Consider the following 24,431-nt stretch of genomic DNA (forward strand, 5'->3'; position numbering starts at 1 on the left):
GCCGGGGGCAGGGCCGGGCCGGGCCTGGGGCCGCCCCTCGGGCACAGGCTGCCCCCGCAGCCCTGCCGCGCCTGGCAGGAGGGACTGGAGACGGCAGGACGGATGCGATGACATGTCTGCCGGCCACCCCTGCGGCTCCCGCCTCGCGAAAGCGTCCACCCGTTCATCCAGCGTCTGTCTAGCAAAAATGGCCGGACAGCGCAAGCCGGCGGCCCGGGTAGTGCCCGAGCGGGGGGCACGAGCCTGTAGCGGTTTCAACGGGAAGATGCTTCATCTCTAACACGGCGGGAATCTGTTACAGTGATGGCCGAGCGGGGAAATAAAGCCCGAGGAAAGATTTTAATTACCTTTCAGAAGGGGTACAATTTATAAAAGTTGCCAGTTGGATTTATTCTGCAAAACGCCATCCTTCCTTATGGCAAGTGTTAAGAAGGGACACGGGCAGTCAGACCCCAGGTCCCCTTGCCCCGGCTTGTGTCACAGCGCGACGGCGCAGGTTGAAGCAGCCACCAGCATCAGCCCCCCGGTGCCCCCCTCCGCCCATAATAATCCTGCGAGTGATGCTCGGTGCAACTACATTCATCTCGGGTGGGGGGGGGGGGAAAAACAAACGACATTTCTCTGTAGATGTTTATTCTACTTACAGTAACAAAAACCTGTGAAGTCCCACATTTTAAATGTACAGTGATATATTTTGCAATATAAAATACAATGTACAGAAATTTCTATCAAGTCAACCTAAACAAACACACTTGATTTCTGCATACTTTTAGGTATGTCTTTAAATTAGAAACATCTTGTTAAAAAAAATCTTACACCATATAGATGTTTGCATTTAATACCACCCCTTTTTGCATTTGAAACATTCTGACTACAGGTTCAGGAAACAGGTCTCACTCAATCAGCCAAGTCCTTGGGTGTGCAAGGACTTCAGAGATGCACCAATGTAAAGTGTGAAATCTGTAGTGCGTTGTATGGGATAAATGCTACTTTTAATGTAGACTTCAAGGCGCAAATGTTAATCAAAGTCTAATTTTACATTTGCAAAACTATTTTTATAAAAATATCAAAATATTTACCCAACTGTAAATTTACACGGTCAAATAAATTAGCAGGTCTTCTCTATTTCACATTTCAGAATGACGTACTTGAAGTATACATGAGAAGTAGCAGGGTACTGCATTTCACAGTGAATTGCTTTCCCTCGTAGGTTCTGGCATTACAATGAATACCATCTTTTCCTTTTCAAGCTTTGTTCAAATATGCATACTCCCGTGGACAACTTTTAAAGACATCACCAGCATCATTATGAACTGTCAAAAAGCACTGACATTTAGTTCAGGAGCAACACCCTTCTTGACTATAAATGACAGAAAAGTGGAAAAATTCTTAAATTTCTAGCGACATTTTGCCAATACTATGTTCCGCATGAATCAAGGCTAATAGATTTCATAGCATATTTCACCAACCTGTTTTTCTTTCCTTTGGTTTCCCAATGTATTCAAACTTTAACTCTTTGCCAATGTGTTTCTGATGTTTTTTAAAAGCTCCACTGATTAGAGAGGTGTTGCATTTGCTTTAGTCATATGTTTGCAAAAAAGTGACATTTAAAACCTTGCAGCCTCATGAAAGTTATTTATATAGAAGCCCGTGTTTCTTATCTGGATTTTTGATAGCTGGATTCCATAACTCAAAATACCTTTATATAAAAAGGAAGATAGTGCACTTTTAAGCTTAACATCATATTCAAATACTCCATCAGTTGCAAATAAGTAATAACACTGTTCTTCTGCAGCCATTTCTTAAATACACACAACCCATCCATTGTAAGAACACAAGACAGCAATATCAGACTCCTCTTGTAAAGCAAGTGCGGTAGGAACGATTTTTTACACCAAAACACTACATAAATGAGATGTAAAGGTATGGCTCCTAAGGTCTTGATTAAATTCTCTTATAAAATTACAGTTCAAGTTACTGGAAAACATAACTTTATAATCTTAAAAAGCAATATGCTCTTTGTAGACTTTTTCCATTTCTGTAATAATTGTAAATGGAAATTTTAAGATAAAGATGCAAGTAGAAAAAACAAAATTTCAGAACAGTTAACCCTGTGAAGTTCTGTAAGAAAAACATTATGCACAAAATGCAGCAAGGGAAAGTCCAATATGTTCTTATTTATATATTTGAATAGATTCACTCACAGTTCAAAAACTGTTCATTTGTCAACAAGTTTTGTAAGGCTGGCTTTACAACAGCGTTTTTGTGAAGATAAAACTATACAGTATTTACAGGAATTGCTATGTCAGTTCTTGCTATTGTATATCTTTTTTGTCATATTGTTATGTATGCAGTACAAACTAATTACAAATTGTTTCTATGACTGATTAGTGGAAGATGATGACGCTTCTGTTTCAGCTGGCTTTGGACTTTCTTTTTGTGGTTCTGGTTTCAAATCCTTACCAGTTTCTTTACTTTTACTTCGATCCTTACGATCTCTTCCCCTGTCTTTGTCACGGTCTCTTTCTCGATCTCTATCTTTCTCTCTGCTTCGATCCCGATCTCTGTCTCTATCGCGATCCCTGTCCCTGCTTCTTGATCGATCCCTATCACGCCTCCTGTAGGAATCTCTCTCTCTAGTTCTGGCTCGCTCTCGGTCTCTGTTTCGTTCCCATTCTTTAGCCCGCTCTGAATCCTTTTCCCGATCCTTGTTTTGGTTTCTCTCTCTGTTTTTATCCCAATCTTTGTCCCTGTGTCTTTCCCAGTCCCTGTCCCTATTCCAGTTTCTTCCACGGTCTCTTTCCCAAGGTCTGCCATGTTCTCGATCCCTTCGCCTGTCTTCAAACCCTCTGCCTTGTCGGTTCTCTGGCTGCTGAGACTCTGGTGCATCTAATCCCTTTTCTTTATTTCCTCCCTCAAATCTCTCTCTCTGTCTTCCATCAAAAGCCTGACCTCTAAATTCAAGGTTTTTGCCCTCTCGGAAATCAGATGATGGCCACTGTGCTTCTGATTCAGGTCCTTGTCCTGAAAGATTTGAATGTGACGTAGATGGCCCACCTTCATCCCACATCTCCTTTCTGTGTGGTGGATGACTTGGAAGGTCTAGAAGTGGTCTTGGGGTTGGCTTCATACCTTGTGGAGACTGTCCTTGGAAATGAAATCTAGAAGGGGGAGGTTCATTTTGTTCTGGAAACACTGGTGCAGCTCCTCTCGGTCCTCCAAACTGAAGTGGTGCTGGACCTCTCTGGTTTGCAAATCTTGGTGGACTCCCTCTCCGTTCTTCAAACGGCTGTGGCAAAAGTCCCCTGGGTCCTGGCATGTGACTTGGAGCTGGACCTCTTTGTCCCTCAAACTGATTCGGATGAGGGCCTCTTGGTCCCCCAAAATGACTAGGAGGTGGACCTCTTGGCCCTCCAAACTGAGATGGTGGGGGCCCCCCTCTCTGTCCTTTAAACTGAGATGGGGGAGGTCTTCTTTGACCTCCAAAAGGAAAAGGTGAAGGCCCTCCCCTGTTGCCCATAAACTGGGGCGGTTCTGGTCCTTCAAACTGTCCCGGTGGCCTAATCTCATTATACTGGGGATCTGGGAATTCCCTCTGTTCCATGTGAGGTTCCCTCCGATCTTCAAATTGTGATGGTGACATTCCTCTTGGACCACCAATAAAAGAAGCTGAAGGGCCCCTATTATCACCAAAAAGAGGCGAGGGCCCATGTTGTGTAGAAAATAATGAAGGAATAGGCCCTTTTTGTCCTCCAAACCTGCCTGGTGGAGGTCCTCTTTGTCCATCATTATTCGTAGAAGCACCATGCTCTTCTGGAAACTGTGGTGCTGGTCCTCTCGGCCCTAGAAAATTGGGCCCGTGAGGCGGACCAAACATCAAGGGTGGAGGCGCTCCTTTTTGCCCAGGCATAGGGAATGGAGGCCCTCCTCGGTTTTCTTCAAAGTGTTGGGGAAGAGATCCTCTTTCTCCCTCATTCTGAACAGAAGGAGTTTCATTCTGTTCTGCAAACTGATGGGATTGAGCATTTCTATGATCTTCATACTGTGATGAAGACATACCCCTCTCTGGTTCAAAGTGACCAGCTGGCTTTTCCTGAGGTATAAACATTGTGCTTGAAAAAGAATCCCTTCCTCCTGAGGAATTAATGTCTTGTGGCTCATTTGACCATGGTGCTTTATGCATATCTTGCAAGCACTGACCATCATTTGACAGAGGGAAATTAGGCTGAAGTGATGTACTTGGAGGTGTTGGAAGCAGGACTTTACGCAAAGGTTTTGCTGCAGAAGTTTCTCCAGAGGCTGTTTGATTCACAATTTCTGGAAGAACTTGAGAAGTTCTCTCAAATTTGATGTTAGGTGCATCTTTTGGAGACAACGTAGGGGGTTTTTCACTCGGAACCCACTTATCCTCACCATAACCAGATGGAGCAGGAGAAATTAATGTTTTATCTTCCTTGCCCAGTGAAGTCTGCAATGAACCTGGATAACTGGCTGGAGGTATTTCTCTTGTGGATAGCTCATTATGTACTATTTGTGACTTCATTCGAGAATCAGCACTGTCATTGTTCTCTGCTACCATCCTTCTTGCCTGTCGTGGATCTCTAATTTGTCTTGGGTCACAGCCCTGGTTCACCACTTGTGCCTGCTGATTGGAAGATGAAGGTAAATCTGATTTTTCTGCAGTTTGTTGCTCCTGCTGGAACAACTCACTCTTTGTTATGGATGATTTTGGTGGGGGTGACATTAAAGCATCAGACACCGAAAAGTGAGCCATTGAAACACCAACAGCTGCTCGTTGTTGCCTTAAGGCTTCTTCTTGTTCTTCCAGTTGTCTTTTCTGCTCTTCAATTTGTTTGTTTAATTCTTCCAGCATTTTTTGCTGTTCTACCAAGGATGAAGTAGCAGCTATATCGGGCACAAATGGGGCAGATGTTTCCAAAACACTGCTTTTAGCATCAGCATACATTTTATTAGGTAAATCATCAACAGTGACTTTTGCTTCTTCCAGGATAGTTTCATCTTCTGGATCATAGGCTTCATCCTCTTGCTCTGATATTTCAGAGGGCTTTTCAAGATCATAGAGTTTTTCACTTTCACCAGTCTCTGTTTCAAAAGCTCTCTCTGGATCATACTCTTCTTCAGGATCATACGGTCTATCATCTTCCTCCTCTTCTATAGCTCTATCTTTCGACATCTGCCCAAACTGCTGTACAATTGGATCTAACAAAGGAACAGCGGATACTCCTTCACCAATGGTAGCTTGAGCTTCCTGATTCGAAGACTGCACAGTTTCGGAGTCCTTGGCAGCAGATTCAAAAGATTTCTTTTTCCCAAAAAGTGTCTGCAGGATGTGCTCAAGAGGTGTGGCTGTTTTTGAAGATGAAGTTGCGGAAGACAGAGCAGTTGTGGCAGTGCCTGTTGCAGTTGCTGTAGCTGGAATTGGCAGTGTCATGGGGGAGGAGATTCCACTTTTAATTGACGACAATATTTTTAACACTGAAGGTGTGACTGTAGATGGCTCTGGAATGGGAAGTGGGGGTGGAGGTGGTGGAGATCCAGGTGGTGTTGTACTTGCAGCTGAATCTGAAGAATAGATTGCATATTTTGGAAGTTTCTTTTCTTGCAGTGAAGCTACAGGTGCTTTAGAATATGTTGGTACATCAGTTTCTTCCTGTACTTGAAGTCTGCTTCGCTTTTCCTCTACTTTTTCAGACTCCAAGCCAGAGGCAGGGCGTTTTCCTTTTTGGCAAATCACTAAACCAAGAATTAAATTTGGACGAGATGACTCGAGACCTGTAAGACAAAAACAAAAATTATATGTATATATAAATACACACACACACACACACACACACACACACACCCCCCTCCCCCAAATAACTATGTTATCTGGAAAAATAGCAAAGCATAGAGAAACAATGACATTTCTATTTGAATTGCATATGATCCATTGCCCAGTCAGATTTTTCACCGGCACTAGTACACTTCAAGATATTCGAGTTAAAAAGCTGTCGTCCCTGACGTTTTTCTGGACATATTAGCAACAGCTGGAGTTAACAAATACTTCTTAATATGAAAAAAATTTTCTGTACTTGAAGCACTTATTTTTTATTTCATACCACTGTAGCCTGTTCATTTGCAAGTTAAGAAGAATAATGTTGACCAGCAGTAAATACACTGTATACTAATAGAAAGATAAAAATAGGAAAAGCCAGCTGCAGAGATCAAGCATTCAAAACTTCTAAATTACAATAAAAATGCAAATAATGATTATTAAGACAGCAGTCTTGCATCATTTAAATACCACCAATCTATTATCAAACACAGAAAATATGGTTCAGTTAAGCTTAATCTTTAACTACATTTTTATGTTGTAATTTGTTATACAAGCATAAAAACCAGAGATTCATTAGTGTATTATAACAAACTAATATACTCACAAGAGTGCAAAAAGATAGGGAGCTTTGTATTTGTGGGGGTTTAAAAAAATTCCCACCCTATATACTGTTATATGTTGATATAAATTGGGAGGAAAAATGTAAAACCAAGTATTTGAGAACTTAATATTCTACGGTATGGAACAGTTCTTTGCACACAAGCAGTAAGATACCCATTATCTGAATCACTGGGCCAAAAGCAAATAAGTTTTAAGTCAATTAGACTTGGAGACATCCTTAATTTATCTAATAAGATGATTTAAATATTAGGAAGGCTTGGCTCACCTGGCTTCTTTCTATACATTATCTGAAGTTTGTACTGTTTGAAATATGGCAGTACTTGGTCTTACTCAGGTTCAGGCCTCCTCTACAAACAGTTACAAAGACAAGCTAACTGCCCTAAAGAGTTTACAAATTAAGACTAGATACAATACCTTAATACAGCCAACAATAAAAGGGAAAGGGAGGCAGGACAAGGGTATAAACCATAAAATCAAATGATTATATAGATTACCCATTGTACAATTTGATCCTAGTAACCTTAACGTACATATCAGGAATCTGCAATGATCCTCTACATAGTATTATCTGCGGGCAATTTCTTGCAGGCTTTGTGATCAAAGTGCATCCAGAGAAAGTCAAAGGAAAAAGGCAGACTAAATGGAGCAATTTGGCCAGTGTAGTCCAAAAACGGGCAACATGGAAGAGAGGTTCAAAATACTTATGAAAGTAATGGACAAGCAGGAAATTATGAATGGGATTGGCATAGGAAAGCACAAGGAGATAGTTCACGTTTTGTCATGCGACTCATTTCATCATATTCAACATTAAATGTGCAGAGCTGCAGCCTTCACACAAGTGTAGTCCCACCAAGTCAACAAAAGTACTCATTGAGTAAAGGCTTCAAAATCAAATCCTATGAAAAACCCATCCTAAATTGACAGGACGGTTTATTATATGAAGTCATTGTGAGAGATGTTTATGGATGTCTTTCAGAGTATTCTGTTTAATGCTATTCTCCCTTCCCTGTACACACAATTTTGTATTCATACTTATAAAAGCTATATATATAATCCAGGGCGTACGATAGGGCACATTTCATTGTCATGTAAATGGCAAGAGATTAAATGTATACAGGCATTCAGCGCAAACGGATTTTTGGAGGTAAACACTTATGGGGGGAGGAGAAATGTTTTTTAAATTTTACTCTAGAGTCCCTATCATTCCCACAAAATATTAGTCATTAGTTGTCATTTCTATCCAGCTAGTAAATTACCATAGATAATTTTAACTTCTAAAACAAACACTACAACAACATTGATAACTATTCTTCGTGGTTAAACGGCAAATCTCTTTTTCATATTTTTCTGAGTTTAGATGAGGGGTACAACAGGTATAGTATGTTCATAAATATTAGCTTTTTTTTAGCATTTAGTACTCAACTGCATTTCAAATCTGCATTATGGGCTGATTAAATTTTCTAGTTATAGTAATCCCAGATATCTTGAGCTTCAGCATTAAGACTTAAAAACTGTGGAACTAAACTGTTTCCTAAGGGGCTCAAGATCACAAGTATATTAATATCCAAGAAAGCAACAACTAAAAATTACATACATTTTATGCTTGTTTCATTTATGGTAGTAGACATCGAATCACATTACATCTTACAACTATTTCCTTAAATTTATCTTCAAGTTTTAAAAACCAAACATTTTCTAAATTTACTGTTGCTAAGTACTGCAGCTTTACACCCTTTGAGAAGATAAAGCAATTTAGTCATGCTTAAAACTAACCATAACTATTCCCACTGAAGGGATGATATTTAATCATATGCTTAAATTAAATCCTTAAAAAAAGGAGGGGGGTGAAAACTTAGCTGCAATGAAGACAAAGGCAAAACTATTACTGACCTCAAACGAGGTCAGGATTTGAGCTTTAATGAGGAAGTTTGCTGTAACAAGCTAAAAAGCATTTCTTAAATAGTTTAAGCAGGGGCATGACAAATACTGTTGAAATGTATATGCTTCAAGCATAAGGATTTTCCCTCCCAACGGCCTTTCCTCAATAGCTGCGCGTGTGTGTAAGGTGCATTGTGAGATCTAATATAACTTAGTGTATTTAAAGCAGCTTTTTGTGATGACACTTCAATTTTAAATTTCTAACTTGTTCTATTTAAATGAAGGCAGAGAATAAACATCTTCATGTCCTTCTCTTTCTTGAGCTGATGAGACGCCTTTAAATTTTCTTCTGAGGTGACTGCTGCACATTTCCATTCATCAATACTCTTGTTCATATATAAAGCACTCGCACACAAAACATTTATCATTAGATATTTCTTCTGGTATCCTTATATACTATTCTTTAGCTTCGAAATATTAAGGCACTGTAGCCTGTCAAACATTAATCCAACTGAGGCACTTGCACTTCATATGCCAGAGGTAGGCCTTTCTTCAATAGAGATGGCTGTAGGGGCTTACACATAAATTAGAGTACGGCTAAACATTAGCATCTCTTGAGATCCGTTTTTAACTGTGGGGAAAATGACACCTCTCTACAAACTCAAGTGAATGTGTCCGAATGCAGCTGGACAACTCCGCTGTAGTTCAATTTCATGCCATTATCCAAGGAGCCAGGAAAAGGTGGTCGGTCAGAATTCATCTTAATCAAAAGGTCCTGCAAAAAATCTAAGTGCCAAGACTACTCTAAAGCATTTCCTTAAGAGGTGCGCTACTGGAAACACTCCTCAGAACAGAGACTGGCAGAAGGTAGGGCAGGGTGGCACCTTAGGCCATGTCCACATGAGCGTGGGCAGCTGGTTCCCTAGGGACAACTAACAGCAGTGCACCATGTGCCACCACTAGCTGTCTTGGGGGAACACCTGTGCCCTGCGTCCTGTGGCACACGGTAGGTTACGCTGGGTGCGGGGTAGGAGAGGCTGGGGCCAGGACTGTGCTGGCCCCAGCAGCCTTACCTGGGATCTTGGGGGCCTCCGGGGGCTGCAGCAGTGGTGATCCTGCTGCTCAGCGCCTGGCTGGCAGCTGACCAGAGCATGGCTGCGGCCGACCAAGCCCCAGTTTTGACTGGCGCATGCTGCCCCTGTGTGCACCTCTCAGCTTTTTCTTTGCACTTTTTTTTTGACCCCTGGATATCCAGGGGTCAGAAAAAACCAACAAAAAACCCCGAACCCAAAAAACACCCATGCTCCTCCCTTGCAGCATAGAAAACAGCTGAACGTGCAGTATGTGATGCCACAGACATGCCTGCAGTGCCACTTAACCACACGGTTGCACTCATCTGGATGCAGCCTTAGTTAGAATTAAAAGCAAACATTTAAAAGATTGTTTTACAAAACACTTATTTCATAGAGACAACATTCAGGCATAATCCTATAGACACTGTCTTGATACATAAATCTGCATAGTTCTTCCCAAGCATTGCAGCTCAGATGTGGGCTAAATCATGTATCGTTTGTATCACGCATGGTCTGTGATAAGACCCCTCTGCATCCAATCAAAACCAATTCCTAGTTATAAATGGCGGGGGCAAAGTCCCATAAGCAATGAGTTTAAAATCTCTGTGTCTAGTGGGACAGTATTTTTCCCTATGACAGTAAACATGCCTTTGTTTCAGTTTATTATACAAGTGCTAACCCTCCAGGTACCTGCCTGTAAGTTTCTCCTTGGATATCTGTATTTGGGTTTCATAAAAGTTCTCAGTTGTTTTTTCCCCCTCTTGGATATTTTTTTTTAGTTGCTGAAAATGATCAGTACTGGGAAAGAAGAGGCAGGCTGCACTGGAAGAAGTTGGGCTTGCAGATAATCTTTATTTTCTAGTGGGAAAGATGACATGGAGGGTGAGGTGAGACAGGAAATCAGCTGGGATAGAACTCGACACACTATTATAGATTACTGTTCTTGGGAAAAGATCTTCTTTCTAGGATCTCATTGTCATAAGTGCTCACCACCTCTCCATGTCACACTGAATCAAGGTGATTTGATGGTGGGTCTATACTTCAAAAGATCAGACCTCTTCTGTGTAGAGATCAAAATATGGCTTTAATGCCCTAATTATTTTAGGCACTAAGGCTTGAAAATTTTAGCTTCCACCTCCAATTATTCTATAAGTGGCTCTCAAGTGGTAAAGTATTTTAAAAGTACTTAAAGGAAGTTAGGCTGTACCATACACAAAGTAAAATCAACAAGTAAATTTTAATGCTTAATTTTTTATAAAACACTTTTATTCCAGCACACATCTGAAAGTCAGCTGCCAAATTTGACCCAGACCCTATAATTGTGGCTAAGAAAATAAGGATTTTCTAGCTTTTCACTTACATGCTTCTTTTCCAGTAAATCAAGTTTACAGACTTTTAATCTGGCTACATATGTAACTCCTGCTCCACTTAAACTCTTACTTGTAGCAAATCAGGCCGTTTAAAACTAGCACTTGAGTAGTTATATTTTAACTCAGGTATGCCAGTTTCCACCCAGAGCCTGCAATGCTGCATTATGTTAACATACACACGCAGAATGAAAGAATCAGTGAGATACGGGACGTGAGGTTTTTTTTGTCACATTCTTACAATAAGCTTTGAACTGGTGTTGTACAACTAGCTTAATAAATGACCCAGCAGCAATTATTAATCCTTTCATATTAGGAGCTTCAATGTTAAGTCTGCAAGAGATGTTTGTTGCAAGCTGCAGATGTCCACTCTGGCTCTATGACTATTTGCTGTTTTCTTTACAAGCCTACTGGACGGGTTTGAGAATATGCTAATCCTATTTACAGACAATAAAGAGAGGAGAGTTGAAGTCAAAGTCAGATGCGAGTGTATTGTGATTGAAGGAACAAATAGACATGAATGTTCAGTGGGAGAAAACACAAGTGAAGAAGTAGGGAGATACAGATGTTTGTGATGGCATTACTGAACTGGGGTCAAAATCCAACCATGGCACAACAAAAGAAATCGTTACAAAGGATCGTAATAGAATTGTGATTGTAAGAACAGAATATATAGTAACTCCAGTTTCATTCAGCACACATTAGACCTGCATGGGAATACAGTGTCTAAAGCTCTAGATACTGTATCTTAAGAACAGACAAAATCCAGGAGCAGCTGAAGAATAAAAAGGATTTTTTCCCCCAAAAGTCTTACACTAAATTTACAGAAAAATATAAAAAGGACTTTCAATAATATTTAAAAAGAAATTATATCAAATGGGCAGGGAGACATTTTCTGTCAAACTTGGAGGGGAAATAGTAGTAACGGAGTTATGTTAAAGCAAGACACTAAAACATGTGCATGTAGCAGCATGGGGTCTTAGTCCAAAAGCAGGATCCATAGGCATACAATACAAAAAATGACACAATACAGAAAAAGTCTATTGAAAATACTGTGACATTACCCTCACTAGATATTTGAGATCAAATTTGACCCATTTTTTAGGGACAATTCAAAGATCAATGAAACCCGCTGTGGTGCAGCAGAATAGGTTAGATGTCCTAAGTGAAACCACCTAACAAAAATGATTCCTTAAATAAGACTCCTAACAAGTGAACGGTGATCATACTGAAAAACACATTACCGGTAAACATGAAGCCGTGAGACGCACCATTTTAAAGCTTCTAATATGTCTTCCTCATTTAGATCTGCGTTCCTGCTAAATTCAATCCATGTTATATGGCAGCCGACTCCAGTGGATAAAGGCACAGTAGAACATCTTTGCACTTTTTTCTGTACAACTGCTTACCTTCCCTTGCAAAATTATTTTGAGAGCTTCAGATGAAAGGTGCTCCCCCCAAAGTGTTCATTGTGTGTGTATGAGAAACTCAGACAATTATTTGGATGTGAAACATCAACATGCAAAAAACTTCTAGTAGGAAAAAAAAACACCTAGAAGAGCCAGATGATAGAAGTACTCATTATCTGAACTACTGGATATAACTAATGAACATGTCTCCCCCCCTTTCCATTTTTAAACCCTAATTTAAAAAAAAGGGCGGGGGGAGATGTTTGTTTTTGTGAAGTTTCTAGGTATGACATCTTTTCAGGATGTCATTAGATGTGCCCCAATATCAGCCTAACAGAAAACTCATAATCTGTAATTCTGCACAATTCTCATACTTTCTAGCTAGTATTTCTGGAATGGCAGTTAAAAAAAAAAATGTTATCTTGTTTACCACAGCTACTTGCTTGCTTATAATTGTATTTTCCATCACAGACTTTCTGATATACTTTGTGTATTGTTAAACTGTAATTAAGGGTACAATGAGACTGTTACAAACAACTACTACAGCATTCAATTAAGAGACAACAACCAGTTTCCATAAAATACTTTTATTGATTATGAAGAAAAAGAATGAATGATAAATTCCATTTGAATATCTGAAAATGTGGATTACATTATTTTAAGGAATAATTTTAATACATAGACATATTCAGAGAAGAAAAATGTGCTTACCTGAAAACCCTCACTACTCCTTTACTATGCATTTTAAAAATATTAATGCAATTAAGTATAACTATTAAAATCATTTCACATTTGTTAGTAAACTACTGGCAAAAGTAGAAGGATCATAAAAGTTACTTTTAAATTATTTGCCCTCTCTTTCTGTACCCAAAAGTGGTATTCATTTATCCTTCAACTAAATTTTCAGACTCTTCTGTTTGTAAATCAATACAAATGTTGGACTAATCTTATTAAAATACTAATTAGCTTAGTTTGACACCCCCAAAATGTTTTCATTTGTACACAGGCATGCTGAAGAGCAATATTACTAAAATATATTAGAAAAATCCTTTCAGATGTAACTATCTAACCTCAACAATCTAAATTTTCCCGACACTAGTTTTTGATAACCAGGAAATATTTCAGCAAACTAAAACAGAGAAATGAAAAGAAGTCACAGTTCCTTAAATGTTGTTATCAAGACCTATCTAGAATAGGACATTTGACTGAAAAAAAATCCCTTATTTCACCCCCTGCATCCCTACTAACAATTAAAGGTTGCTGGAGACTGATATACATTTTTCTGGAGTCCAACAGCAAACCTAAAACATGCTTTGAGTGACAAATGAGTTCCCCTTCCTCTAGAGACCTTGTGCTTCTCTAAACACAAGAATCCTTGTCAGCAAGTGAGCAGAGAGGGCAAAAAAATAATAGTAATAATAAAAAAAAATAAAATCAGAGGTACCTGTACCACAAAGTACATATCGCAACAGGCCAAGATTGTCCAAAAGTAACTAATAATTTGGGATGTCCAGCCTGAGATGCCTTGAACAGACCTGATTTGCAGGCTCTGAGACTAATATTAAGGCCCCTACTGTCTCAAGTTGGGCATGCAAGTCTGACGAATTCAAAGCTGTAACCAACTTAAGAAAGTATCATCTATACGCCCCCACCCCCAACAGAACTACAAAACCAAAAAACCCACAAGCAAACAATGTTTCTGTTTGTGAATGGCCACATAGTCAATAAAAATAATGCTGATTTTAAAACAAGTGTTGGTTGAAATATCAATAATAAAGGGTTGGTTACATTTTGAAATTTGAGAAAGATTTCAATAGCAAGACAACGTTTTAGAAATATATATTTATCTAACTGTAGCCTAATTAAACTGAGAACTGCGTCTTGGATAAAGTTCACTTAAGTTTGGCACAAAATGCTTAGGGTCCCGTAAGTGCTGAAGTGAGTTTCACCTTAGATTTGTCCCATGCTAATCAAATTTTAATCAGAAAGTGTTCACATTGCAAAATCCAACTAAGAAAAGTTAAGTGAAACATCTTAACCACATACACTATAGTCTTGCAATTAAAGAACGTCAATTAAAAGAAACTGATAAAGGGAGTGTGTAAAGCTAAGTAAAGTCAGATTTTAACATGGCTTGTAGAAAAGACAGATCTTGCAAGTGCCTTTCTAAGTTATTATGTTTATAGGGAACTGGAGTTCTTTGGCAACAATTGGTAGGCTAGTCCTTTTCTTGTTCATCATGGAGAAGGTGGGGTAGATTTGCATCTTAGATGCACACTAAGCAAATTAGATATCTAAATCTACTACTCTCCCCTCTCTCTCTCTCTCTCTCTCTCCCACACACATGCTTTCATGGGCTGAAGTCCATTTCATCATGGCTCAGAGAGGAAAGGACTCTGTGTGCATTTCATTTGTGGTGACTGAAGAAAGGTCCAGTGGTTAGGCGACTCTGAAAAACAGAACTGAATCTGGGCTGCCCATGTCCCAGGCAAAGGTCTTCTTTGTGACCTAGACCAAGTCACTTTATACGAGTCCCTCAGTTTCCCAGGCATAAGATGGGGAATAACAACAGTACTTGTCTACCTCGCAGGGCACAATGAGGAGAAACATATCAAGGACTGCAAGGTGTTCAGATACCATACTAATGAGGATCATATAAATGCCCAAGACAGATAGAAAGGAACTGACACTGGCCTTTTAGTTGCAGTTGGATAGCTAGAAAGCTAAAACTTCCTGCTTGCACTCTGTGACTGAGGATCCAGAGATTGAACTTTTGAGACAGTGTAGGACAGACAGGGAGCACCAAGAGCTGGCCCAATTATGAAACCTCATCACAAGCAAGGGAGTATATGAGAACATTTTATTATTCAAATAGACCCTAATTCCTGCGATATACGAGTTGAGGACATTCAGTTTCTCACGAAAGGAGCTTGGCATGCTGCAGGATATGATACATGACTTTACAGCATTTTGTAGATAGCTATAATGACAAATCAAGTGATCCTCAGGTTGCAAATCATTCTCTGTTAGCTTCTTAAGTTGCTACTTTGTGCCAAAAGAATTCTCTCATTTGAAAAATCAATTTGTACTCTTCTTAATTGTCAGTCTTAGATGGTGTCAGATTCAACACCAAGTAATGACATCTCAGGGCTGAATTCATACCCCCTCATTCTCACTTCACTCAATCGCCAAGCTGCACACATTCACTGAGGAGCAAACTCAAGCTAAACTTTGCTACCAAGGGTTTATTTGAGAAATAAATGTCTGATTAGGATGACAAGGCTGTACACTCATTTTCTGCCACCTACTACACAGCTAGAGTTTTTTAAATCAAGCTAGTGTGAGACTGAATAATTTGGCTAAAGCTTGCTTATTCACATCAGAACAGCGGAGCTGAAGCATGCGTGTGCACACACATTCACACACATGCACACACAAATGTGGGTCATACTTCGCAAAAACTGATGATGCAGTGAGGCTGTTCCAAATATTACCTTTCATCTTAGTAGGTACCTTGACTCCTCTGCTTGGCAAAAGTTATAATTTCCTGCTGGCTTGAGACTGTCATATGCAGGTTGAGGTGGGTGGGTTTTATCACTCAACATATCTAGTTTGATGGGGGAATTCAAACTCATAATAGTGGACAGAATTTTTAGAAGTAATGCTACATAAATTATAGGCTATTTTATCTTGGGAGGCAAAGAACTGACTCATTGCAACTCTACTGCCAATTTACCAGCTGCTTTTTTTTTCTTTTAAAACTGTCATTATATAATGGATTACTTTTTCCAGTGGTACTTACATGAGAGCATCTATTACACCTAGATCCAATATCATCATTTGGCTTAGACAGAATGCTTGTTGGTATGATTAAGAGGAGTACTATGTAACTTCCCACAAATCTGTTGCTTACCTGGTCCCTCAAAGGGCAAGAGTTTGGATGGAATTGGGTCCTTAGCACTCAGTGGGATCAGGTAGAGGTCTTTCACGTGTCTGTTGTTATTAGCTACAACACCAAAACGACCACGGCTGCTAAAATAGGAGTAGAGAGAAATATAGGCAACTTCTTCCTCTTCTGTTGCAGGATGGAAACGAATCAAACACAGCTCCTACAACACAGAAGTACAAGGGGAAAATGTTTAACTACTGCTACACTAGCAAAAAAGTGTGGGGAGGGACACTTTTGGGAATTATCAATATCTATAAATGGTGGCAATGACAACTCTAATTTCCAACGTAACGGCAATACAGTAACCAACATTGGTATCGCAAACTCAAATTATTATTATTTTAATTTAAAAAGCATAAGATACTTCTGTATATCTCAATATCAAAGCTAATAACATTTAGGGATTACGAATGAAATGAAGACACTATGCATTTCAATAGCAATTCATATTCTATTATGCACATTTTCCATTTTTCAAGTGTTTTTAATGGTAACATTTCTTGCATATATTGGATGATACTTCCTATTCTTTCAAACTCACGTTTAAACAGTTTACAAAATAATGAAATTTTGTTTCACTTATTAGAACATTTACTCAAAGATAAAGAGTAACTGAGGAGCTTGAGCCATTTTTCACTGTAGAGCATCAAAAAACTCAAGATGCTCAGAATACAGAAGTTTAAAAATTGGATCTATTGAAGAAAAATCTGGAGCATGAACTTTTAATCAACTTTTATTCTTGGATCTCAGGTCATTTCTAGTGTTATCTAGTATCTATCATCAAAAGTGTGGTAGCTCTGTCATTTATATTACAATTTTCTTCTTCACTACTACACACAGGATTTTAAATGAGTACCTTAGAAACAGAAGATTTGAGCTTGCCAACATAATCCCAGACTGTCTTCGGCGAGATCCTCCCACCAATATGAATTGTATCTGGTAAATCCTAAACAAGAAGCATTAGATGGCAATATGAGACAAAGCCATATTGTTTAAGAGCAGTACAGATTCCCAATCCCAGTAGCCTAGTGTAACAGTCCCCAAATACTGTTTGCAGCCAAAGGAAATTAAAATGTTAAAGATGGGGAAGAGTAAAGTATGCTGCTACCCATGGCAGTTTCCTTGGTTGGTAATATTGCCCCTTGGCCAGCAAAGATTGGGGACCATCAATCTCAGAGATGCTGCACGCTAGGAAGTAGAGGCTTTAGTGTAATTTAGGAACCAGTGACTTCAGAGATGCATACTGTTTTGACTGGAGACTGCCTTTGCTAAATGATACAGTGAATAGTTATTAAAATTTAAATTTTATATTAAAAAAATGAAATAGCTGTAGCTCTCCTCATCAGCAGCTCATCAAGTCTAGCAGCAGAAGTATTTTTAAACACTAGCCCTAAAGAAGTTTTAAGTAGACGCCATATTTTAAATAACTGTTTTTTACAAGAAAAGAGTGACTTAAGCACCAGCCATAGACTTTAAAACAGCATTTCACAAAGTGAAGCTGAAAACAAGGCCATAATTCCTGTTACAGGATTTCAGGGATCCCAAGGCCTTTTTTCTGTTGTAAATTAAATTTTAATGGGCATTCGTTTTAGAACTGTAGAACTACACTTCACAGTTGCTCTAAACAAAAATGAATGCATTTTTAAATGTGAAAAAAATATGCTGCAAACTGTTGACACATTACACATTTAGAAGCCTAAGTAAAAGTCATGCAGGTCAGAAGTAACATGAAAATCAAACCTTTTTTTACTGGACCTACAAAATTTCAACATTTCACTGGGTTTCACACAGGCCTAATGTGTGAATTGACACAAACCTAACCTGTGGAGCCCACTGCAACTGTATCCACATAGTAAGAATCTTTCAATTTAAATAACTCTCCCATAGCACAATTAAAGATGGTTAAAAGTAAGAATATTGGTCACATAAAAAGAAAACACTTAATTTGTCCAGTGCAATAACTAATACATGTAAAAGATGCTTATTTGAAGTTATCATTGATTATCCTACAACTACTCTGTAAATACTTGTATGTTCAACAAGGAAGTTGTGTGTTAACACTGTTACCAGTATTAAAGAAGTATAGAGGCTGTTTACACAAAATATCCATTCATTCAGTATTGTAATGTATTTGGTGTTAGAGTAAGGGAAAGTTAAACTAAATTCCTGAATAATTTGTTCAGGAATATTGCAGAAGTGTTGAAATTAAGCAAATATCTGATAAGCTCAAGTCAGCTCAATATTAAATCATGTTTTACACCAAGTTTGTACTCAGTCAATAGTAAATTAGAAATGACAGTTGTAATGTAAAATATTTGAGATCTCTCAGTTTATTTGTGGTTAAAAGGCCTCTCTCTTACTTCTATAGCTTTCACATTAGCATGCTAAGGAAAACAATTTTACTGAAGTGATTAAAGTGATGCCATTTAGTTCTGATATATTTGCACTGTGACAACAATCAGCAAGTGACCAAAATCTTTATAATAGGAAATACTGCTTTATTTTATACACACAGTGTGTTCTAACCTCACTAAGATATTCAAAACACCCAGAGACAGGGTATGCTTTAGTGACAAATTTTGCCACAGTTTGCATGTTAATAAATCCTTTCCAAATGGTGCTGAGACGAGAGAGAAAGAGGGAAGTATCTCCATCCTGAGGTGACCGTGCCTCTGTGACACTGCAAGACACAAACATGGAGGGAAGGTCAGAAGTGAACTTTTTTTTTTATCTTCTACTGTCCACCCTGAATTATTTCATATATTTTTAGCAAGTGAATAAATATGCTGCAAAGATGTAAACATCTTTATTTACAAGGAATCCAAGTAAGTGAAAGACTTATATAATTTATCTATATAAACTTTGCTAGGAAACAAACTGGATTTTAGTAGAAGAATGCATGGAGATTTCATAGATGTTTAGGGTTGGAAGGGACCTCAGGAAATCAAGTCCAACCCTCTGCCCTGGGATATTGAAAATAAAAGCATGTGTGTGGAGATGGGCAATAAAAGGATGCAACTGTTGTGTTGTACAACTGTAAAGTGAACTGGATTAAGCATCTTTCACTAAATGAGTACTAAATAGTTTGTAAACTTCACATTAAAAAGCTAAATATAACTACAAGTAAAGGCTGTCTTTCAAAAAATGAAACAAAAATAAAAGCAAAAGAAGGGAAAAAAAGCCTGGTTTATCAACATTTTAGAACTTTTTTGCACTTCCTATCATATGTACACTGCATAAGTGATCCAATCCTTTTACTAAATCAACCTTGCTGTAAGCAGAAAAAAAGAAACAATAATGTAGAATGAAATTCTTCTTTTGCTATCTCCATATAAATCTGGAGTAAGAAAGGGTGTGTGTACACTTGTATGCACACACCACACACACTACACTTTCAAGTCTATTTTTCCACTCACCTACATTTATAAATCTATTATTGTTAATGTAAAACATATGGATACTTTGTAGGAAGACTGTAACAACCAGAGAGGGCAAGCAAGAAGATGATAAAAGGCTTTTGAGTCAGCTCACATGCATTCAGAAGTCTGAAATTCTCTCCTGAACACAAACACACCCATGTAAAAGATGGTAATAATGTTAAAGGGTCAGTAGCTTGGGTTAGGGCTAGGGTTGACTTGGTATCAAATTTACGTACTTGATATTTGGTGACTGTGGAACAGCCAAATATCTTGGATCTGGTGAGGATGTTGGTTTTGTTAATATTGATTTGGGAGCTGTTAAAACAGATTTTGGTATTTCTTGTTTTGTTTCTCCCGCAGAAACTTTGTCAGGTGCAGGGCTGGAACGCAATGCTGCAGCTGCAGAACCCGAAGAACTGCTCATTGCTGTCCGGGGGTCCCTGCCAGATACAGTAACAGTAGTGACAACCCCTCCAGGACAGGAAGTAGGATAAATGGAGGACTCTTCAGATAGAGAAGATTCTGTATTATTCTGTCCCTGTGTTGCAGAAAAGTAAGTTCTTTCCAAATTTGTCTGAGAAACTGTTTCTGTTCCAGATCCAAGTTCAGATTCCACTGTATTTTCAGGTTCTCTCTCTTTATCAGGCTCTGCAGTTGTCATTGGTGTAGAACTTTCATATTTTGGCTGCATTTCTGATTTTGATTTTTGCTCCATCTTTTTAGTAGAAGTTGCTGATAATTTTGATTTCTTTGGTGCTTGTTCATCATCAGATGCTGAAATCTGACCTGTAAATTAATTTAAAAAAGTTTTAGTTACTGTTCACCACAGGGCAATACATATTAAAGAAAAAAATATATTTATATATAATCTGTAATTAAGCATTTTTCTATCATCCTTAGAAAAGGAAAATATAATTGGTTATATTCATCAAAAAGGATTTTTAAAAATGCCTGAATAAAAGACTGTGCCAAGGAAGATATGGAAAAAAAGTGATTGCTATACAAATTTTACACAACTACCAGGAGGACCAGTTTATATTCACTTAATGGTACATGACAACTCAGGCTCGGTCCTGCTTCTAGCGACAGAAGTCAGAAGGCATCTTCCTGTTGACTTTAATGAGTATTGAATTTTCTCTTTACATGTAGGAATTCTTATATGCAGACTTCAGTTAACTTTTTCTCTAAAACTAATTCTTTTTACCAGTGCAGATCTTGCAGTTGAGGTCGAAAAGATGGGCTCGATGCTGACTTGTCGTGTCCTTTAACATACTGCTGAAAACATCCAGAGAGGGAGCACTGTTTTGATCCATGGCAGCTCGGGATGACTCCTGCTGTTCCTGTGAAGAAACAAAAAAATTCTAATCATTTCAATATACCAAGGTCTTTGGAATCAATTTAGCTGCAGTTGTTTTAAACATAAAATAATGCCATCTGATAAACATAAAATAACGCCTGATTTTAACAGCATCTGTAATACTGTGCACATTAAGCATGGTGCTCTTCCCAACATTAAAAGGCAAATCCTTGAAGAAAATGCTTAGAAACTATATATTGCTGATGAATAACATACAGTACCAGATGTCATCTATTTTCTTCAATGTTTTGCGTGCTTACACAAATCTTTATACTTACATCAGAATCAGACACTGGTGGAGAATCTTCCATATTCACATCTGGTATTGTTTCTTGTTTTATGGCTGATTTTTTACTTTCACAAGATTTACTTCTTGACTCCATAATCTACAAAAAACATAACATTGTACTGTAATAAAAAGCTCACATTTCATAGAAATCATAGAAATTAAGGGCTGGAAGGGACCTCAAAAGATCAAAGTCCAACCCCTCTGCTCTGGGCAGGAATACTGCTGAGATCAAATGATCCCTGCAAGGTGTCTTATGTTGGTATCACTTTTGTACTTATGACGTTTACTTTCAGTACTTTCGGACAGCTACAAAATAGATTAGTCTTCCATTATTTTTGCTCAAGGCAAATATTAACAAACAAACCTTTGTGAAAAGAATGACAAAAAAAAAAATCCTCTGGAAAGCAGTTGAACAACAAAAGACCCAAGAATTCCTTTGAAATATGTCTGAAACAAAGCTAAATTACTTACTGATTTGATTGGTTTCTCCTTCCATGCAGATAGTTCTTTAGACAAAAGCTCTTCTGGCTTCATTCTCACTAGCTTTGTCAATGAAATTTCTCCACGAAGAACACGATGGAAAAGACCCTGTAAACAAAAGTCTACTTTATTGCTGTGCATAAGAGTACCTGCTTGACCAGATAATATGGGAAATGTTTTTTCAGAAGATTGAATGTTAATTCTCAGATTTATTAGTTCTAAGTTAAAAAGTACCAAGCGTAAACAAGTTGCAGGGCTTAGTAAGCACAAGTTGCAGGGCTTAGTAAGCACAGAGGTCAAAGTGAACGTGCATGGAGAATGAACTATCCTCATCGCTAAGTAAATCTCTCTAGTGGAAGGGCTAAAAGCGTCAGAAACGGTGCAAGGAAATATTTAACAATCACTACCTGTTATACTTGTTCTGGAAATAAAAATATCAGTTTCTGGTATTCTCAAATGCCAAATCTTCTCACAACAGATCATTTTAAAACCATGTCGACATGACTGCATGTCTAACAGCCATGTGTATCTACTACAGGGGCGGGCAATTATTTTTGGCAGAGGGCCACTTACTGAGTTTTGGCAAGCCATCGAGGGCCGCATGACAGGCAGCCAGGGGCTGATAAATATTAATTTTCTAAATTGTTTAGGGGCTCCATGGGCTGGATAGAATGGCCTGACAGGCTGCATCTGGCCCATAGACTGCATTTTGCCCACCCTGATCTACTATGTAACGTGTATCATATGGTGTCATAAAAGCAGAAACCCTTGACGTTTCTACCAAATATCATTTAAAGACAGGATGGTATTCTTAAATCACATAAAAATGAATGGGTCACAGACAAAAACTTTGTGAATCACTTTAACATAAAAGTAGGATTTTAAATCAAGATGTGAAAACATTTTAAATAGCTTTAGTTGATAAGTCTTTTCCCTTAAAAAGTAGAATATTAAGGGGGAGTTTGACAGACTAAGCTTCAAGATGCTTTTAGTGTTAAAGAGTTTTCATATGTTTTAGTATATACCTGGTACTTCACCAGAACACAGACCTGATTTTTTGGATCCTTGAGATTGAACATGATGCTGCGATATTTACTCTTATATCGGTTGTCTGTAACTCGAAACAGGTTAAACATCTCCTTTTCAATATTTAGTGCGATCTTCCCTACTTCATTCTCTGTCATGACCAGATCATCACTATCATTGACCCTAGGGGGGAAAAATGCCAAATCATTATTATACTTTTTGCAGGCATTACAAAAAAGTTTTGCAATCTTAACTACAGTGTTTTGTAACAAAAGAATGAATTCACTGAGACTACTCAAAATTCACCAAGCACAGTATTTCTTCCCTTACAAAAGGTAAATCTCCCAAGCACGAAAAATGAAAAGATGATATTAAAATAGTCTTCATGCCATTCACCAACTTTACTTGCTTTAATTTAAAAATCAATAGGGCTGTCAAATGATTTAAAAATTTCAGCATGATTTTAAAAAAATAGTCACTATTAATCATGATTTTAATTGTACAGATAAAAACTCAAAATTACACAGAATTATGCAGGTACTTTGTATGGTTGGGGGGGGGGTGGGGGTATAGGGGGGGAATTTGTGAAGGTGTGGGGTTTGGAGCCCAGGGGATGGGGGACGTGCGGGTCCCTGCACACCTTGGCAGAATGCGGGGTATTGTGGTTCAGGAGTCAGAGGCAGCAGCAGGTCTGAGGGGGCTGTGGCACAGGAGGGGCAGGAGCAGACACGCACACCACCACCCCCAGTGCCCACCAGGCAAGTCTGTAGAGCAAAGGGGTAGTGGGGAGAGGGAAGGGGCAGGGGGGCACAGAGTGAGGCCCCCACAGTGAGCAAGAGAGTGGGGCAGGGGTGATTGGGGCCCTGGGGCCAAGGCAAATCATGGGACAAAGCTGCAGGAGGCTTGTCCAGGGGTATTGGGGGGGCAGTTTCCCGCCGCTGCGTGCAACCCTAGAGGAGGCATGGGGGGGGACATGCACCCCAGATTTGTGTGCAGAGTTGGGCTGCCCACTGTGGGCTGGGTTTCTGCCCCCTGCTGCCATTGCCCTGGGAGCCATGTGACACCATGTTGTCCCTCCCACCGCTAGGTTGCAAGGGGATGCGCAGCCCAGCCAGCATGTGGCTCCCAAGGGAAAAGTCGGTAGGACAGAGCCCCAGCCCACAGCAGGCAGCCCACCTTCACCCTTTGCATAAATCCAGGGAGCATGTGCCCCTACCTCTGCACCACTAGACAAGCTGCCCGCGGCTCCGTCCCACAACCCACCCTGGCCCTAGTACCCCATTCACCTCTGCCCCTGCCCCACTCCCTCCCTCACCTCTCCCCCGACCCATGCCCTCCAAAGACTCACCTGCAGGGCACTACTCTACACGGAGCCAGGCTGCATTTCTGGCCACATGCAGGTCACAGCTGCTTGTTAGACCTGTGCAAAGCAGCTGGTATTTGCTTCGGATTCGGCTGATTCGGGGGTACAGTGATTTAATTTCGACTGTCCCAATTCCTGATTTTGGCTGCTGCCAAATCTCTGAATCAGCCAGGCCAGGCCCATCCCCCACCCACTCCTCCTAGCCTGGCAATGGCTGCCTTGCCTGCCCCAGCTCCCGACACTTGTTTAAAAAAAGCCCTGACTCTTAAGGTGCTGCGGGGGTGGGGAGGGGGGAAATCCCCGCTCTCCCAATCCCTCCATGGGTGCCTTGTCTGAGCCAGCTCTGGCCCTTTAAGAAAAACAA

The 24,431-nt window shown here is 39.4% G+C and overlaps 1 protein-coding gene across 4 annotated transcripts in view; it reads right to left on the reverse strand.

Moving 5' to 3' along the window:
• Positions 1-613: 613 nt before the first annotated feature.
• DIDO1 (death inducer-obliterator 1) overlaps positions 614-24,431 on the reverse strand; it is a 75,062-nt gene continuing 51,244 nt past the window's right edge. For all 4 annotated transcript variants that reach the window (XM_019548239.1, XM_019548238.1, XM_019548240.1 and 1 more), the window contains 9 exons: positions 22,728-22,887; positions 21,670-21,786; positions 21,188-21,295; positions 20,757-20,892; positions 19,789-20,338; positions 18,660-18,813; positions 16,990-17,079; positions 16,098-16,293; positions 614-5,793 (listed from right to left, as the gene is read on the reverse strand). In XM_019548239.1, the coding sequence (XP_019403784.1) occupies positions 2,378-5,793; positions 16,098-16,293; positions 16,990-17,079; positions 18,660-18,813; positions 19,789-20,338; positions 20,757-20,892; positions 21,188-21,295; positions 21,670-21,786; positions 22,728-22,887 (4,927 nt within the window). In that variant the 3' untranslated portion in view covers positions 614-2,377. The remainder of the gene's footprint in view (positions 5,794-16,097; positions 16,294-16,989; positions 17,080-18,659; positions 18,814-19,788; positions 20,339-20,756; positions 20,893-21,187; positions 21,296-21,669; positions 21,787-22,727; positions 22,888-24,431) is intronic.

This window comes from Crocodylus porosus, unplaced genomic scaffold (genome assembly GCF_001723895.1).
Source record: "Crocodylus porosus isolate Cpor-Errol unplaced genomic scaffold, CroPor_comp1, whole genome shotgun sequence".
Lineage (NCBI taxonomy): Eukaryota > Metazoa > Chordata > Crocodylia > Crocodylidae > Crocodylus > Crocodylus porosus.